This window comes from Falco peregrinus, chromosome 5, assembly GCF_023634155.1.
Source record: "Falco peregrinus isolate bFalPer1 chromosome 5, bFalPer1.pri, whole genome shotgun sequence".
Classification (NCBI taxonomy): Eukaryota; Metazoa; Chordata; class Aves; order Falconiformes; family Falconidae; genus Falco; species Falco peregrinus.
This window is the reverse complement of record NC_073725.1, coordinates 71,403,071-71,422,707: the sequence shown is the minus strand read 5'-3', so window position 1 is coordinate 71,422,707 and position 19,637 is coordinate 71,403,071. Positions and strand designations below refer to the sequence as shown.

The window sequence follows — 19,637 nt, the reverse complement described above, 5'->3', positions numbered from 1 at the left end:
CATCTAAATTTTGCAAGCACAAATCTGGAAATGATCTATATAGCTGGCACTAGAAAAGCCCCGTTTTGTGTGTTCGTGCAGAAAAAGTAATTTTGAAGGTAAAGCTTGTTTTGGTTAGGGACTGCACATAGACAACACGGCAAGCAAAATGACTCCTTTGCAACTGCAGCTAGACATCACTGCTAGCAGTAATAGTATCCAGATAACTACAACAATCTATCCTGTGCAAAATTTATTTGATAACATAAGCTGTATTTGCTCCTAAGAGATTTTGGTTTTATTGTTATTCTAGAAGAAACTTTATGCAATAAAAGCCTAGGAGAAACTGCAGAAACAACTCACTGACTTCCCAATAGCATATAAAACCCCACTGGTTTCACACATTCAGTGACCTTGAAACATGTAGCCTTGGTTTGCATGTTTGAAAGAATCTGAGACACTCTGCAGGCATGATCTTGTTTTTTCGTTTGTAATAAAGCACAAACTTAAAATATCAAGCAATAACAAGATACACAGAATTTCAGTACTGTTGATGAATACCACAAGGCCAGGGAATGCATAGTAACGATTTTCATCATTCACCCAAACATTTTGTAGCATCCACGTAACTCTTTAGCTTGGTTATTTCACAGTTAAGTGGTTTCAGGAAACAAGACCTCTCCCACTTTTGTTCACAATTTGTACCTACTGTCTCGGAAAGACACACCACTAACTTGTAACAGTAAAATGCCAGATCACAAATAAGCAATAATAAGGTACAACAATATTACTTGTGGTTGTTTCAAAGAAAAAGCCAAACCTTGCACTGCAAAAAACCTGAAGCAAAAAGAAGTGTCTTGCAGAAATTCCACACATATAAACAAAAGACAATCTAAATAGTTAGCAGATTTAATTTAATTGCTTTCTGTGACCTTGATCTAGCACACAACACAAAGCTACAACTTAATAACCTCATAATATACCCTTCATTTTCACCTTATACAAATTAAGCAAAAAAAACCCCCAAATACCACTGACAAAGCTGAGATGCAGTATATCTGAAAAAAAACCCAAATCCAGAGTTCATGTAACATCTTAATGATGCAAATGCGCAAACAGTAAGTCTTCAAAAGTTGTTCAGCAATTTTTTGAATCAGGCTCTACAGGCCATGCATTCAGGACAGTTATGTTCTTACTCTGATTTTCTGTTCTCTTACCACCACTTCATAGGCATTCTCAACCCTGACCATTTCTGACCTTACTGCTTTGAATAAGCAAAAATCTCATAGAAAGACTTTTTATATTAAATGAAATAAATTAGAATATAGGGCAACAGGAACCCTAAGATCTGGATTATAAACCACACACTAAAAATAAAAATGTTCTGATACCAATACAGCCAAATGAGAAAAAATACAATTAACAAATTATGGATGTATTTAATACTGAAATTTGCATCTGCAGAAAAATGTCCACTTTGGAAATCTGTCACAGCTCAGTTGCAGACTATAAGTTAACAAATTCATAATTCACACTTAAAACACACAGTAAATATTAAATCTGAAAGTGCACAGTACGGTTTTTACTGAACCTGAATACAGAAAAATCCGCATTTTCTCCTTTAACAATGGAGATTATATTGATCTGTTGTTAGCACTAGAACTGTATCAATACATATGTGCAAGTCATTACAGATAAAAGACTTTTTAAATAGCTAATGTAAACATATCAGTACGTAATGACACAGGACCATCCCTTTTGGCAATGGCACTTTTGTTACATAGTTGTCACATCAAAGTTCAGTGCAGAATACACATTTTTAACAATATACACATACACAAACAATCAAAAGAAGAATGACTTTTCCCTGTTTTATGCTCACAGAATGCTAATAATTTTATCTCCCAGGTGACAATAGCTTTACTGAATTTACTGACAGATGCGCTATTTAAGACATTAAAATGCAAGTGCAATAGGACACAGAAGACTGTATCGGAAACACTGTCAACGCTTTTGGAAAACCTTGCTTTGAAAACTGTTGCACTGTATGAGAGGGAATATGCTCTGGTATATAGCTAGATTTTCTACTTTGAAGTGTGTGAGGGGAAAGAGCTATCAAAACTGATTAGAAAAATAAAAGCCTCTTAAAAGTACAAGTAAGGCACACTGAGATTTATGTTGTATTGTGCCACCACAGAATCTCTATCTGGTCTAGATCAGAGGAATGCACTTTGCAAAATCTAGCAAGACAGAGCTGTACTGATACCGGAATGTCAAAAAACAAAGTATAACTTAAAGTAAGCAAATATCATGTAGACCATACCATACAATTGTAGTTTACTGTGTCAAGGCTTATGGTGATGATCTAAATTCATGACTGAGTCCAAGTCTCCTAAACAAACTTCTGACAAAAGACCGCAACGCGATTCAGATAGCTCCATCACTGTCAATTGAAAATTGGCAGTGTCTAGAGAGCAAGACGTTTAAAAACAGCAAAGTTATATACATCATGAAGCAGGTGACACACAGTACATTTCTAGCTTTTTAACAAGACATCATAATTTCCAAAAGAAAACACCTTTACCAGTTAGTCTTAGCACTTAATTCTTATGAACTTGATTCAGTAAAGAATAAAAATAATTTGCATTTCTCCATTAAAAACATTTTTGATTCCTCATGAAACTTGCCTTCAGTAATAATTAATTCAAATGTTAAAACTGATGGAACAGGATTAGGAAAAAACCAGCTGGTTATCTTAGTGGGCATTTATTAAAAATATTTCATGTACTTCGCCAAAGTACTGTGCAAGAAAAGCTTCTCTATGCCCTATGTCAAAATCTCATTAATCATCTTTTGCTTTTTCCTTTAGATACTGCCTCTCTGTAGGTCAGGTGGATAAAGTCAAAGAGTTGTGTGGCATTGGCCACATTACCCAAAATTCTGGAGAGTTCATCCTTTGACAGTGTCACTAGCTCTGCGATGCTTTTAACATGGTTCATTAAAGCACGGCAGTTTTTTGCATTAATACCTGGCATTTTTAATAGAAAGTCCTGAGGACCGGGGTTATATTTGTCTGACTCGGGAAGAGTTTCAGAATCTGCCGTGACAGCCATTGCCGTTTCTGCATCTGGTTGGGGATGGTTTTGTTTTAACTCTTCAAACAGCTCAGCCGTAGCATGGGGAGAGGGACACCACAGGATACGTAACTTTGGAAAATGGAGCGTAAGAAGGGTTAGTTTAGAAGTAATATCATTACTGGAAATTTCCTGATGTAGAGAGCCTCGTGGAATCAAGGAGAAAGGTTTGTTCGGATCAAATTCAATCAGGAGAATTGGTCGCTTATAGCAACGGGACATAGAAACGCATTGTGCGTACAGCCTTCCATTATTTAAGGAACCAATCAGATCACTGATACTTTTCCGCTCTACACAGGTATCAGGAGTTAAAATATAATCTCCAACTTCCAAAGTAACAGGTTCAATGTCAATACCACGACGATGAATCAGTGACGGAAGCTCGCTACGAAATTCTCGCATATCCACTATTACAGTTTGCTGAACACTCCTCTGTTCCTGTCCACCTAAAGAGCAAAATAAAAACAGTTAACCTAATACTTATGACCTCTGACTCTGGTTGCATAGTTTTCCTGTGTGCTGCCAATGCTTCTGTAATGGATGGGCTTCACATCTCAAATTATACCTCAAATTCAGCAGTATAATAAATCCAGACTTTATTTAATTTTTCACTGTTACAAAGAAAAATCAGTTGCCAAATTATATACTGTAGTTCATGGAGTATGGTCTGTAGTTTAATAGAACTACCAGGCTACCTGCTATAAGCTTTGTGTAGATGAAAATTACTTGAACGCATCAGGAAAATCTTTTAAGAAGTTGCCTGCAAAACCAGATAACGAAGCTGATCCTTTTTATTTCCAGCTGTTCCCCACAGAAATACAGCATTTTATTGTAGGAGTTACACTTTAGCCTCTATAGATCTGTAGAAGGACACATGAAGCGACTGCAGCATCAAGGCCACAAAAGATGTAATAGCAAAGATTAGAGAACATACGGTAAAAGAGAACTGGATTGCAAAAATGACAGCAAAGAAAAACAGGGGCAGAGCTGTAAAGATGAAGACAAAGCGTATGTGTCAGAAGAAATGAACAAAAATCAGAAGGTTAGAACTGCATTAAAAGAAAAAAGATGCTTTATTGGAAAGTAGACAAGAAGTCCAGAATGTGCAGTTGTTTGCCCAGGCAATCGGTTTTGCCAAGATCAAAAGAAGTCCCCAACATTTACTAGCTCGAGGACAACACTGCCTTTGACTATTTGCAGACTTCAGTTTTAATGTTTTAATTTCTCTCTGCCTCCTTACAAACAATACTAGACTGTCTCATATTACCAAGAAGCTGCCTAGAAACAATCCAAATGGTATCTGTCTTAATGGTAAAATACTTAATCTGTATTTTCAAAGAAAACAATTCATTGTCACTGCACAGTGAGAGGTAGATGGAGTAAAGGAGATGTTTCTGTACTGTCAGTCAATGTGCAATACATCTGTGACACACAGGCTTTGAACGGGATTTAAATGTAATAGTTATATGGTTTTTTTCAAAGCTTAGAGCTGCAAGCCTAACCTCAGGAACTGCTCACCTGCTTTGCGTGTGTCAGTTGAAACAGAGGCAGATTTAGCATCTCTTACTAGGTCTAAGTTCGTTTCATCTCTTCCTTCTCTTTCTTCAGGAATAACCATGCTGGCCTTCTCTCTAAGGAATCACAAAGAAACACACACTAAAACTGCAATTATAAAAGAAAAATAGACCAAAATACTTTAAAACCCTTCATCCAGATGTAAAATTATATATTGTTTAATACTAATTGCAAACCTGATCAGAAATGCAATTTACTAGGTTCTCCAGATCGTTGGGCTAGATGCTTGTTTTTATTTTCAATTGTTAGCACTTTTTAGCATCTGATTTATCTTTAGAACTTTTCAGGGCACATGAAACAAAGGAACTAAAGACCAGTAACAGCAGTATAACCTGGTGAAAAGACATTGCCAGTAAACACACTGTCTTACACAGTATAAAAAACCAATTGTTTTGTTCCCCAAAACAACTTAAGTCATAAAAGCCTTAGAAACATCTTACAGGAAATGTCACCTGCAGATAACACATTTACAAAATGGATTTCATAAATAGTTAGGGAAAAATAGAAGTGGTGCTGTTTAGGGTTTGAAATCTATTACTTTTAAAAATCCTAAAACTAATAAATAAAATATTAGGTGCTTTGAAAAGGAAGGTTTTGACTTTTCGCTGATTCTTAATGGAAAAGTTTTCTTAACATCTGAAAAGCAACTGAATTAAATGTTTATTTAAAGCCTTCACACAGGTAAGATATTCACTCTATTTAAAATGTAAGCATATAAACGAATTACATTAAACGATAATAAAGGTAGTGAACTAATTTTGTTACCGGATAAGTTTTTCGAAGGCCTCCTTTTCTTTCCTCAGAGCTGTGAGATAGCGCTGTTCTTCTGTTGAGCCCCCATATATGAGGAAATATACTCTGTAGGTTGGGGGGAGGGCAGAGGTTACAAAGACATCACACATAATATTAAAAGTTAAACACACCCACAAGTGACATTTAAGATTAGTAGCACTAAGTGCCTGACAAGGTAGTATTTGCCTTAAGAAAAGGCACGTGAAAGAACCCTATTTTTTCTGTAAAGATACTCCAAATTTGTAAAGATACTCCAAAATCAGCAACAATAATTCTTATATCCAGCATTCCCTCTTTTCTTGGGGCAGAGAACACTTACTGGAATTTGAGGATTTGACCAGAGTGGACTCAGAGTGCAGTCAGCCGTTCAGTAAAGACACAAAGCAAGTATAATAGAGAAGTTGACTTTCTTACTGTTTTTAAAGTCTTCCCAGTATAATATATATAACAAACCAAAAAATCTGCAACACCATCTAAGAATTAAAAATTACATATTTGTACAAGGAAATTGTAGGTTCTACAAAGAACAAGCTGTCATTTATCTCACAGAGATAAACACACAGATTAAATTTTATTCTGCAAATAGGGATTTATATGGAACATATAAGAATTAATAATTACCTTAAGGGGTTAATTGCCTGTAGCTATTTAGCACAATTTTTTTCTCCCCCCCCTCTCCCCCAATATCTTTTAATTGAGGTACATTGAGAGATTGATGGGATTATTCCTATTACTTTTTTCATGTGATGCATCTCCTAACTCCTACTTCCATGACTGCATCTGATATTTCTGCTATGAAGTATAGGAACAGGATGCTGGAGTTAGATACAACACATGCTGATTAGGCAATTAAAAATAAATTGGACAACCCATTAACAATCCTCACGCAATATACTTTATGAGTTCTGGCATTTATACCTGCACTAGAGAGTCCTTCCCTGGATACCGGGTACAGACCCACTAAATGCTGCCAAACTGATTTCCATTTGCAGTTACACTGCATAAATACAAAGAGTTGACTGGAAAATTACATCTGCTCTGTTTAATTTGTGCAAATAATTTTCATTAGGTGATTAAAATATAAAGTATTATAATTCAAAAGAGAGTAGTTTCATATGCCAATAAGTTGTGTTTCAAGCCAAGTGTGTTTATTCTAAGACTTAAGATGCTGTAAGCTATTTTCAGAGAGGTAGAGCTATAACTAGTTCACTGTATTCAGTAAGTGCTATATCAGGCAGCCATACAAGAAAGATAATGCAAAAACCCCATAATATATTAAATTCTAAGTTTTCTATATTAATTAGTCTGTAAAATTTATTCCTAAACGTGAGTTTTGCAGTTTACAGGTGTATCAAATATATATATACACAAAGTGGAAATCTTTCTGTCAGCTAACACCAGAACCAAGTAAAACTGCAAATACTTCTCAATTTCTTTATCGCATTTTCCTTTACTTATTTTTCTGCTACAGCTTCTGAATTACTGGTCTTCAGCATGACCAGACATCAGGAAACGTGAAAATTAGTTAAATTCAATGCAGCTTATTGTGTAAAAATCAAACCTATAGAGATGGTTTAAAGTGAAACTACAACACCTCAAAATGGATCCATTGCCACCAAGATCATTTAAGCAGAGGTCTTGTAGAAGATGGAATGAAGTAGTTTGGTGGTTTTTTTTTTAATTTTATTTTACAGATATGTTTCTGCTGTTAAGGGACTAAATACCTTTGCTGAGAAGCAAAAATTATCTTTTGGTTATGCTTTTGTTTAAAACTAAGAAGAGGGCTAAACAGGAATTAAAAGGTAATGGAGAAAATGAGTAGATGCATGTTCTGCCTCACCCGCTGAAAGTGCACTTTCTTCCTTCAAGACTAAAATTACTCTGACCAAGTCAACTTGCCTCAAAGGCTTCCCAGGCCTGCTTGCCTTGTAGATTTCCAGCTGCCGAACAAAGGTTAGTTCTGCATCATACAACACAACATATCTGGGTTCCACTTCATGCAGTACTCGAGTGAGTGCATGGGGATCACTACAACCCTGCAATGGATGAATAATTGTGAGTGGGTTCTTGAAAACACCGTAGTAACAGTCTGAGGTTAAGTTCACATGGAAATCTTCAGGAATGGTCTCTTCAACACTGCTTTCTTGGCTACTGCTTAATTCTTTGTTATCTTCCACCCCTAAGTCTTCTGTCTTTTCCTCCTCAGTCTTCCCTATCATTTGGATTATAGTCCGGTCTTGCTGTTTCTTGAGTTTATTTTGTTTTGAAGAAGCCGTGAGTTTGACTTTTTTGGCTTGAGGTCCCGTGTCTGGTCTGGCATTTCCTTTGGACTTGAGAGCTTTTCTGTCCTTAATACACACTTCTCCAGCTTTCTCATCCTTTCCAAAGGTTTTGTTATACAGTCTTGTTAAAAAAGCTTCTGCTCCAGCAATAATATACTCCCTGAGCTGTGCACAAGCTCGGTCATCACTGGCACAAATAAGCACTTGCCCTGCAGTCAAGAAACAGTATCACGTTTATCATCTGTTGTGCTGTATTTCTTACCCAGCTACAAGATTTCTCTTGAGCAAATTGTTTTTAATGGTCCTAGAAGCATGCCTGCACCAAATGCCTTTACATTTGGTTGTCACAGTTCCTTTTTGGACTTTCAGGGAGTAAATTGCATGCCATTTTGTACCAAACGAGAATAGAGAAGGTTAGTGGATAGGTTCAGCATTCTTTATTCTTACACCATCTGAAGTAGTAAGGTTTTCATTCTGACCACCTGAGACAAGGCAGACATAGCATGTATTGAAACATACTTGGACAACTATTTTTTTTTTTTTTAAACCCGGAATAAGAGTGAACTTAATTAAAACCATTCTAATTTTCAGACTTTGTCAGTTGGGTGGAAGGTTCTAAAAAAAAAAAAAAAAATACATGTTTCACACAGTATTATTGACATTTGTGGGCCCTGAATAACAATTCTCCCCGAGCTGACTCAGATAAACTCCTACAACACCAGGCGCGAGAGCCAGTTCTTATCCAGAGTCAGAACACTGTGGGTGGGAGAAAAGAGCACTTTTTTACCCTTAATGTTTCCTAAAATAAAACTTGGTGAAATTTAAGGGGGTGAAAGCCCCAAAATAGGAAAGGCAGCAGAGCAGTTAGAGACACACTTGCCTTCTAGTCTCTACCCCATTTAAGTGCATCTGCTGGAGAAGCGAATTTTGAGGTGTATGACAAGAATGTGTAAGATGGAAAGGGCATAAGACAGAAAGTCCTATTTTTCATTTTTCTTTAAACCCGAACATTATACCTTTATTATTATAAATTTCCACATTATTAGTTTCAATGGTTTTGAAACCAAGGTATCATTACAATATTGAAATATAAGTTAAAATATTTTTTCTTAATTATACAGTTTTTTTCCTAAACAGTATTGCTTAGTAACCAATGGCATTTCTCTTTTAGAGCAAAAACTAAACAGGATTTTAAGTAAAACTGAATGGTTTTACAGAGTTTATGTACATATGTACAAAACCTCCTTGTCTTAAGTCCAGAAATCATGAACTTTAAAACTAGCTCTTTAATAAAACTACAGTAAACAGTTAGGCTCCTTCTCTCAAAAGTCAAGTAGAGGTAAAAAATAGCTGTACTGTGAAAACTTACATTATTTAGTATTCTCTCACCTGGACCACCAAGGTCTTCACTGTTCTTATTCTCATTTTCAATCTCTTTTAGGACTTCTCTCAAAGCTTCCCATTTGGGATTACTTTCTAGGACCAATTCCCTCTTCAGCTCTGAAACAAAGTAAGATTGAACATAGCAGCTCTTAAAGCCAAAATATCCTTCAGAACTTTAATGGTTAGATGTCAGTTGTGTGATGGTTGTTGGCAAATACAATATTCAACATCCTACATATGCAACTTGTTATGCTAATGGGTTGGAGATCACTCATATTTTAAAATGGGGTTAAGTGCTTTAATAAAGCAAAAAGTTAAAATATTCACTCATTCTTTAATTCTGGAAGTCCTGAATATATTTTTTTAATGAAAGCAATGGCAGCCTCCTACCTGTTCATGTAAAAAACTTCACGCTAAATACTAATGTAATTCAACAACTCCATAAAAGCTCTTCCAATGACCAGCTGAGCAAACTTAGAAGAACCCCTTACTTCTTCATGACTGTTTTACGTTATGATAAGCTTTCTGAATTAAGATTATGTCTCAACCCAGCTAACAGATTAAGATCTTGAGCTGTGTAAGATCATGTAGGGAGCCACAGTACAAGTAATAATATGTAGAGCGTTTGAAATCGTGTGACACTCTCCAACTTAAAATTAGGAATGATCAGTACCATTTTCCTTCTTTCCATCACTTTTTTCAGAGGCTTTGCCTTTCTGATTCAGTTTCTCATCTGCAATGCGATAAACTCTAGCTCGAGCATTTACAAACATGGAAGTACTGGAGTCAAGAAACAGCCAACCTAAAGGGGAAAAGAAAGCAGTATAGTTTGACATTTGTGAAGTGTATGTGTTTCAACCCGTTGCGGTAAAAAAACCAAATCTATCTGGAATACCTGTGCTACCTGCTTGCTATGCTTAATAGAAGACAGAAATGTGATGCAAATCTCACACTGTTAAGTAACAGCAGATAAGTGGGAAGATGAAAGCATTATCTGTCAATAAAAACCTACGTCCTTATGGCTGGTTATATAAAACCTAATTAGATACCTTCATATGTTTGGGAATGTTAATTAAAGACATCAACATTTCAGTGTTCCATGCATTAACTTGTATGGTTATTCAGTGTTTACCTGAATTCTCACCAAAAGCTTTTTCACTTGCTTTCAGTGACTCTAGAAGATGAAGGAAAGTGACACAATCATACTGAGTTAGATACAGTAGCAAAGTACGTAGTATCTTCAAATCCTGGACCAAAGATTTTGTCTTAGCTCCAAGTTGATGCCACAGAGGATCTAGATAGTGACGTATCATCTAGAAATATAAATTGGAGAGTTCAAATACAAATTACTCTTAGTATACAATGTATTTGTATACTAACACAGAGATAAGAGATAAGAATGGACTTTTTTTTTTTCTTTACAGGGGATGTCACTTGTTTCCCAAAGTGATTAAACACTCAATTAAGGATGCGATAGTGAGGTATTTCTTTTGATAACTAATAATTTTTTGCAAAGTTAACATAATATAGATGCTTTTATGTAAAATATTTCAGCAATTAGCAGATGTATATAATTTAATGCCTTCTGTTCATACTTTCCATATAATTATAAAATACTTGTAAAGTAACCCCCCCCTTATTTTACTGGTACTAGCCTGCGCCTTTAGTCTAGTATCCTTTACTTAAAGTAAAAAACATTATGATGTCATTTAATTCTCAAAATAAGAGGAGTACCACACAGATATGCAACCTATAGAGCATAAGGAAAAAACCCTCCAAATATTTAAAGTACAGAAGGCCCTACATCAAGATCCAATCACAGGTAACAACAATATTTCAATACAGTGTTTAGGATTTTACTCTACAGAGAGCATGTATGCCAAACATGGCAGAATTGTCAAAAATAACACACAATTAATGAGATATACAGTGATTAAAATATGCACATGCATACATCTGTTGTATATTATGTATTATATACAGTGCTCCTCCCAATAGAGACAACAAAAAATACAAGCAGGAAATTCAAGAGGAAAAAAAGGGGGTAGGTGTGAATAACTGCGTACTTATCTCTAAAGTATTTTGAGCTAAAATTGCACACATCTTTATCATCATAATACACCAACCGTGAATCAGGATGTTCTTACTGTAGGGACTTTGGAAACAAAGAAAGAACAGTAATACCAATACACCAAAACCCCTACTGGCAACCGTATCATCACCATCACTGATTAACAGAGTTTCTCTCCTGGTACCAGTAATAAACAAGTCATGGGATAATACTCGATTGCTGCTGGTTATTTATTTTACAAATAGTATTTTTGTTTGCATAGTAGACAGTTTGAAGATCTATATCCCTTTAGTTAGATACAGCAGAACAATCTAAATGGTTACCTTGTCAAAAGGTTTACCAATAGCATTTTCTAAAGATAGATCTTCTACTTCAAGAGCTGGATTGTAACGTTTCAGTTCTCTCAGACATGCATTCAAAATGTCCAGGATTGAAGTCTGAATAGCAAGCATAGCAGGCGTCATTGACACATGTATTTCCACCACTTCAGGTTTATGCTTCTCTAAAAATGAGTTCACTGCTATATGAAATCTAAGAGGAAAACAGCTTATTAAGATTTACATGTATTGTCTGCTTGACCTACAACTATTCAGAAGTTCGTATAAACTACAATTACTTTAAACATAAAGAAGTTAATTGCAAAATCAGTTTCTACTGATGTGAAGACTGCAGTCTTAGGAACAGCCTCAGAAAACCATCTAGAAAGTTACTGCACTACATCCTACATCATTATTACACATAACAAATATTAAAGTAAAACCAAAAAAAAAAAAAAAATCTAGTCAGGGAGAAACTGGAATGGATTCATAAATCCTTTGGAATCACATGGTTCCACTAGCAGATTCTGTGATGTTCCTAGCTTCTGATCATAAGCAGCAAGTCCTCGTTAACACACTGCCCTTACAGCCAATCCAGCTGTACAGGTATAGATGCTACCTGACTTTTACTAACTGAACAGACTCAGAAAATGCCGTGTCTGCTGACCCCCAAACTCAACAGGTGTTTCCCTTACTGCATGCTGCATCTCCAGGTCTCTGCATGGTTCAGACGCCAAGGAAGAAAATTTAAGAGAGCTACTCAACCTCTTGTATCCTAGTTAAGTCCATTTCTACTTTGTGATACCGAAAGGAAGACTGTTAAAGAGTTTACAATGCAGAGTAACAGTACATTAAGAGAAAGCGAAACACATTCTGGACTAGAGTAACAAATGAGCAGACCTCCTTGGCCCAATGCAAGAGCATTGAATGGGTGATCAGCTAAAGCGCCCAATTCTGTTTGTGGCTCTGCTCCTAAAAGACTTCATGCGTGTCACAAACTTGGCAATCTGGTTTCTATCAATCATCAAGAAATATTCTTCATACACAACATACATGGAAAAGATGATTAAAAAAATACGACATGTAGAAAGAAACCCATGGAGTTTCATCACAGCTGGAAACAAATACCTCCGTGAATGGCAGAACTGAGAGCATGTACTTCTGTTACTTCACATCTTAAATAATCTGTTTAATAAGTGAAGTTTTTCTTAAGCTTTTAAGAATGTTACTTTCTGCTGTGATTTCTGTTGGCTAAAAGGACACTATACCATAAGGTTCAGCCCTTATAGATTTATTTTGGGTCTATTTTAAAAAATACAGAAGTTAAGGGTCTTTAAGACCACTTCTTCTGTCAAAAAAGGAATTAAATTTGTTTGGAAATACAAGAAGAAACACAGATTAGCAGCGTGACTGCATACACCTCATTGTCTTAGAAGCCCATTGTAACACCCTTAATCATTTTTTTTTTTGTAAGTTTAACTCTCCAATGAAATAAAGAGGTGCCTTACCTTGGCCACAGATAAAGTTTCCTGACAAAAAGATTTCTCATCACTCTTTCCACATGGCAAAAGCCAGTGTTAAATGCAACCGCATTATCTGTAAAAGCTTTAATGAAACCTTGCTTGTTCTTCTGGCGATAAAGTCGTAAGATAAATGCCTCCTGACAGGATTCAATGATTCTGTGCGCTTTGTATACCAAAATGCCTGGCAGAATAAAAGGTTTTCAAGTTACAAAAAAGTAAAGAGGCCCAATTTTGTATAGCTTTTTCCTCAAAACTGTCTTTTAACATTTTTTTCTTAATTAGAGTACAACAGGAATTTAGATATTCTAAAGTGACAGTAGAACAAACTTTCCAGGGTTCGAATCAAGCCATTCCTCAGTTTCAGTGCCACGGAATCCCCAAACAACAGAACTGGGTTCATGATGCATCTTTAGCAAAAAAACCCCAAAACTCACCAAACTAAAACAAACCTTGAGTGGCAGGATATAACTTAGAAAATTCTTTAGTCCTAAGGCAAAATCTGAACTTGAGCCTTTTAAAAGGAGTAAAAGTGAATATAAGACATAACATGCTATTACAACAAAGCAAGTCTGATACATTCAAGATTGTGACATTTGTATTATTTTGTTAGAGAAGTTCTAGAATTACAGAGTTGTCAAGTAAGTTTCATTCGTAACAGTTCATGTATTTACATAATCAAAGAACTTTTGAAAACATTTTGCTTCCCCCTTCTTGTGACACACATTTTCACACTTGAGGATAGAAACCAGCACCAACTGTATGAATACACCTCCAATTTTCTTCATGGCTATGGGTATATTAGGGAAAAAAGATTTATCGTGCACATTTTGGTACAGAGAAGTGAAACAATGGTTTAACTACATTCAAGCATTCGAGGTGCATACTTCTGGGATTTACACTACGCTCAGCCAAGACCTGTTAAAACAAAGGCTTCCTGATGCTTGTGTTAAATAGCGCATTACATTTCTTCAGTCTCCCCCTGGTGAGTCGAGCCCTATGGGGTACTTTTAACTGTTTGCAACTTCCAGTGGAATAATAAATGCCTTTCTGAAATGCAAGCAAAGGACATCAAACATCACAAGTTTTACCTTGTATCTACATAAGCTGACAAACATACAGTGCATTTAATTTCTACAAATACCTTCAACTTGGCACCCAAGCATTGATTTTAATATGCCTTTGCTTTGTCTATAAGAAAAAGACTTCCAAATAACTGCTAGCCATTCACGATCAAGTTATGGAATAATCCACTGAAAGGTATGTTTCTACCTAGATACTTTTACATCTCTCCTATGAAGCAAATTTTTAAAGACATAATAATGATCACACTAATTTCTGAGCATCTTCCAGTTTGTCAAGATGTGACTCAAAGGACATTACAGGAGATACAGAATTTGTGAAGAGAACAGCAAGACTAGGTGTTTATCATAATACTTCCCTACTTTCAGCCAACATATCTCAGCTTATGAAGTGCATCCATACTGCTGTGTAAGCCTTGGTAGAAACAATTTGCCACTGTTTACTAAACCAAGTTGCATCAGTTTTACTGTGCTATTAAGTACATAATTTCTATTTGGCCAAAACCACCAGGAATAATAATTCTTTACTGCAGTGATAATTTCTTATCTTCATTTCGCTGAAGTTATGAGTTCATCAGATACTAATTCACAAGTGGTTGTACACTGATTCTATACACAGCATTTATAACGCCTAGAAACAGTTTTGCTATGTTAACTCCTCAAGAAACACTATTACAATTTTTTTGTGGATTTTGTCCTGCAATTTCACACACAGATGTTTCCAGCATGACCAGGTGTTACCCGACTTTTAAAATGAAGCCCCAAGTCTATCAAAGTTGCTGTCACGCTGACCTCTAGTGGCAAAGCAAAACCTGGAACAGCTCTGGATCACTATAGGACGGGACTTTTTAAAAATCTTTAGCGTCTTTCTTCTTTTCATCCTGACAAAGTCCAAAGGTGTGTTTTCTTTCTCTGCCCCCTCCTTCATTGGTAGGGCAGAAAGCAGAAGGAGGAGTCGTCGAGGGTAAGAACAGAAATTAAAATAGCTGCCCAGAAAATGTGTTCCCTTTTTTAAACCTAGAAGTTATAAGAATTGACAAATCTAGCATCCTTTGGGTCTAGCAGAAAACAGTTCAAAATGTTTTACAGATTACAGCTTGTCATACATTGATAAAAAGGAAGGGGATACATCTTTTGAAGCACAAACATTCTTTTAAGCGTTCAATATTCAGTTACGTTTAGCCATTAAGATGTTGACATTTAGATAACAGTAAAATATTCTTATATCCCTGGCTCTTAGAGATCTATTTTACTAGCTCTCCAGGCTGTAACAAGGTTTCCAGCTTAGAAAAGAACATAAAAACAACGGTAGTTGGGACAGAAGGGGAACAGAACACGAGAGGAAAAAGCTAACCTTAACATCTTTAATGTATAACTTCTACATAAAACCAAAAAGGCCACAAGCTATTCCCAAAATCTTTGCAGTGATAATAACAGTATTACTTCATAATACTGCTATTTAGATAGTGTCCAAGGCATGTCAAGACAAAGATTAGTAAAGTATCACTACTTTTTGAAGGGAAAAGTCATCAGGAGTAATTTGTTAACACAAAAAATAGGTAGCGTGCATGGCTGACAAAACACGACATCTAAAATCAGTTTTAATCATAGGCCATTTAACCATAGGCCAATGTCCTATAGACCATCTGACACTATTTCACCAAGTGCAATCAACTGTTCTTAGAAAGCCAGTCCGAATTTTATGTTTCTGATGTCAATGTCATGATTTAACTGCTGATTTCTTTTCCAGCCACTAACTGATATCAGAAAGCCACACAAATGCATGATCCAGTATCTAAACGTAACGTGGATGTTTTCAAATTGTATGATTAAATAAGGCAAACAAGTCTGGAGCAAAGAAAACTACATATTTGCTCCTCTTACGTCAGTCTTTGTGTGGGAAAAAAAAAAGGAATAATTGACAACACCAGTTAGTAGAACTCTTCACATAGAATTAAGCTTTATGTATTTTCAAACAGAACAGTCTTACCTTTATTTCATTAAACTCTTACCAGTAATGAGGTTTGCAGGAATTCTGTCAGTAAGGAAATCTACCACAAGGATTCGACTTGTTGCAAAGATGACTCCTCCTTGTGTGTAAAATTCATATCGAGTATTATTTGTAATTTCATTGGTAACACGCCGAGGAAGATGAACAACTCCATCTGACCTCAGCTGATCAATAAAATACTCCTAAAACCAAAAAGAATAAAACCACAAGACATTACTGGGGGAACTGATAAAATGGATGCAAAACCCCCTTAATTAGACATACTCTGTTAGTTTCAACGAGCCGTCCAAAACAAATTTAAAAGCATGACAGTATAATGTACTACCCAAGAAAGGAGAACTACCATGATTTTTTTTCTTCTTTGGTATACTTTGCTCAGTTTCCAACTCATCCAGGTGATTCACAGATCTGTGTATTTTCAGTAGCAGCTAGACAATACTTAAGCAAATATGAGTAACTGGTACTCAAAAGACTTTACATTTTCTAATGTTTTAATAACTCTTTTTTCAGAGAACAGGCAAATTTAATACTGACTTAAGAGCAGAGAGCTGGGACGACATCATGGGATTCCACTCACCTGCTACCAGAGACAGCTACAACAGGTAGCTCATACACGTCAACCTTAATCTTACAAACTACAGCCGTGATATTCATTCCCCGTGCTCACCACAGAGACCCCCAGCACATCACCTCCCGACGGCCGGGAGTCTCCCTGCTTCCAGGGAAAACAGAACGGCACCTTTTTGTGCAAACAGGGACAAATTCGGTGACAAGTTCCACTCCTTTCCACTACCTGGCTACTGCCAGGTTTCTGACGTTTACAAGTTACGCACAGGAGCTTACTTCACTCGTTATTACTTTCAGGCCGCCATCGCGCCGCGGGAGCTCGGACCGGCACTTGCCACGGAGGCGCCCGGCCCGGTGGGCCCGGCCCCGGCAAGCGCAAAGGCCGGGCCGGGCCGCCCCCGCTCCCCAGCACAGCCCCGCTCCCCGCCCCCCCAAGCACAGCCAGCGCCCCCACCCCCCCCAGCACAGCCCCGCCGCTCGGGGAGCCGGCAGCACCCCCGGCCCCGGCCCCTGAGCGGGCCGCGCCCGCCAAAGCGGAGCGGCGGCCGTGCGGGCGAAGGGGCGGGGCGGCCGGCAGGCGCTGCCCTCACCTCCTCGGCAGGGCTGGTGTTGAGCACCAGCACCAGGCTGGCGGGCTCGCAGTAGAGGCGCAGGAAGCGCAGCAGCAAGCGGTCGACGCCGAGCCCGCGGGCACAGACCACCAGCCCGTCCTGGTGGAAGAGGTCCAGGAAGACCTGGTTCTCGTGCTCCAGCAGCGCCGCCATGGCCGCCGGGCCGGGCCGGGCCGCACCGCCCCTGCAGCCGCGCATGCGCGCCGGCCGCCGCGCCCTCCTGCAGCGCCGCTGGGGCCCGCCAGGCCCGGGCCGCCGGCCTCGGGCGCGGGGAGCTTTCCGCCCCCCGAGCGCCCGGTGCTGCAGAGTTCAAATAATACACCCTGTTAGGGCTGTAGCATCTCATCCGGGTGTGACGTGCGGAGAACTGTATCCTCTAGGCCAGGGGTCCTCAAACTACGGCCCACGGGCCGGATACGGCCCCCCAGGGCCCTCAGTCCGGCCCCCGGTATTTACAGAACCCCCCGCCCCGCCGGGGGTTGGGGGGGCCGGCCCCCTGTTTAAAAAGTTTGAGGACCCCTGAGCTAGAGGAATCCCACCTATCCTGGCACTGTCTAGCTCACGGGTCCTCAAACTTTTTGAACAGGGGCCGGCGCGTGGATGAAGTGGCAGGAGGCCATCTGCGGCTGCTCGGTTTCCCCCCCCAACCCCCGGCGGGGCAGGGGGGTCTGTAAATACCGGGGGCCGGACTGAGGGCCCTGGGGGGCCGTATCCGGCCCGTGGGCCGTAGTTTGAGGACCCCTGGCCTAGTGAGACATTCCAGGGTTTATGTGATTCATTGGGGTGTAACTCTGTTGTACCTAACTCCAATACAGCTGAGACCTACCAGTTCCCAAGGCCAAAGTCACTGGAAGGATGGGGCAGGCATTTATTCACTGTGGCTGAGGAGAACTCAGCAGGATGTCAGAGCTCCTAGAAGGATTTTGCAGTTATGCTTATTTTACAAACCCATGAATGTATATAAACATCTGGTGTCTTACTCTTAAGACAAGCAGACCTGAAAGGACAGACTACCAAAGGAGGAGATGGTTAACATGAATAAACTTTTAGACAGTGTTTTAAAGCATTGCTAGCCCTAGAAAGAAAGCTGAGAGCTGTATGATGACAGGACAGTGAGAGCCACATATTCTATTTTCTACACACATTACATCAGGAAAAGGGTTTTTCCCCTCCTTTCATTCATCATGTGATGCCTTCTAATTGGGACCACTGTGGCCTTCTGCAGGGTCTGGTAAGTGAATGAGGACCCAGGCAGTGCTGGGTCTCCTCTAACTCCTCCCAGAGAGCACCTTGTAATTGCTAATGGGCCATCCTTGCCTCATCACCAGTGGGAGATGACAGCAAAGCAGTAGTTAAGTCACGGTGCAGCTTGATGCTATCACATGAAATTATCACGACATTTAAGCTTTCAAAGATACTTCAAGGACAAAATGCTTAAAAGTTTTTATGATGGCTGGAGGAAAAGTGGGATGATGCAAAAAACAAGGGTTCCTTTTGTCACTTGTCACTAAGCTTGCAGAATGTTAGTTATACAGAGATATTATAAAATGGTGCATAGGCATAGCGTGTCAACCATAATGGAAAATGTATGTCAAGGTAATGCAGTTGATTTGGTAACGCATTTGTAGTGAGAATGATGTTGCTGTCTGCTAGGAGGGGGGGGGAAGAGAGCAAGACATTCTGCCCCTCTACCCCTTGCCCTTAACATATTCTTTTAATTTCTGAGACATACATTTTTTTTTAACCTAGGAAGAAGATTGAGTTCAAATCTCTGTTCTGTGTGCTGCTTTTTAAATCCCCAGGGAATCTGTCCTTTTTTGAGTAAAACAGTGAGTCTCAAGCCTGTAACAGGTCAGGGAAAGGCTGCTGAGCACTTCCTTCCCTTCAGGTTCTCCTGCCCTTTTTGACTGTGGCACTGAAGGCCACTGCTGCTTAGGAACCCCCATGTCTAATACAACAGCCCAACATTCTTGTTGAAGCTGAGCAAGCTTCGTTTTGGTTAGCTAACGACTATGAAGTTGTTCTCCTGAAGCAAGCAGTGGAGTCGTAGTATACTACCGTGTGTGGGTTAGTGTCCCATAATCCAGGGGAAAAGCGTGTCTGAGCTTCAGCAAGTAGCAAACTAGTTGTCTCGTGTTTCCCCTGTTCCAGCCCTGCAGTCCTGCTACTTCCTGTTGTATTTGTTGAGCACATGGACCATTGAGCTAACTGGACCGACCAAATAGCGAGTCTCCCCTCCAAAAAGACCGTTACTATAGTCATAGAGCAAACACCCTAAAAATCAATCTTCTTGTTGTTCCCTTGCATGGGAAA

General features: G+C 38.8%; 2 protein-coding genes across 11 annotated transcripts in view; one reads left to right on the top strand and one right to left on the bottom strand.

The window, feature by feature from the left end:
- LOC114014035 (uncharacterized) overlaps positions 1–19,637 on the top strand; it is a 43,273-nt gene that overhangs the window by 19,559 nt on the left and 4,077 nt on the right. For 2 of the 4 annotated variants that reach the window (XM_055806706.1, XM_055806705.1), the window contains 2 exons: positions 10,570–10,626; positions 16,657–16,748. The gene's annotated coding sequence lies outside the window, so the exon portion shown is untranslated. Of the gene's footprint in view, positions 1–10,569; positions 10,627–16,656; positions 16,749–17,790; positions 19,154–19,637 lie in introns of those variants that run through there. The other 2 variants (XM_055806709.1, XM_055806707.1) reach the window with 2 other exon arrangements.
- Positions 443–19,637, bottom strand: part of ERCC4 (ERCC excision repair 4, endonuclease catalytic subunit) — a 31,928-nt gene continuing 12,733 nt past the window's right edge. For 6 of the 7 annotated variants that reach the window (XM_055806699.1, XM_055806700.1, XM_055806703.1 and 3 more), the window contains 10 exons: positions 16,148–16,328; positions 13,042–13,237; positions 11,540–11,747; positions 10,278–10,458; positions 9,819–9,947; positions 9,152–9,262; positions 7,380–7,971; positions 5,454–5,546; positions 4,632–4,744; positions 443–3,559 (listed from right to left, as the gene is read on the bottom strand). In XM_055806699.1, the coding sequence (XP_055662674.1) occupies positions 2,826–3,559; positions 4,632–4,744; positions 5,454–5,546; positions 7,380–7,971; positions 9,152–9,262; positions 9,819–9,947; positions 10,278–10,458; positions 11,540–11,747; positions 13,042–13,237; positions 16,148–16,328 (2,538 nt within the window). In that variant the 3' untranslated portion in view covers positions 443–2,825. Of the gene's footprint in view, positions 3,560–4,631; positions 4,745–5,453; positions 5,547–7,379; positions 7,972–9,151; positions 9,263–9,818; positions 9,948–10,277; positions 10,459–11,539; positions 11,748–13,041; positions 13,238–16,147; positions 16,329–17,303; positions 17,541–19,637 lie in introns of those variants that run through there. The other variant, XM_055806697.1, reaches the window with a different exon arrangement.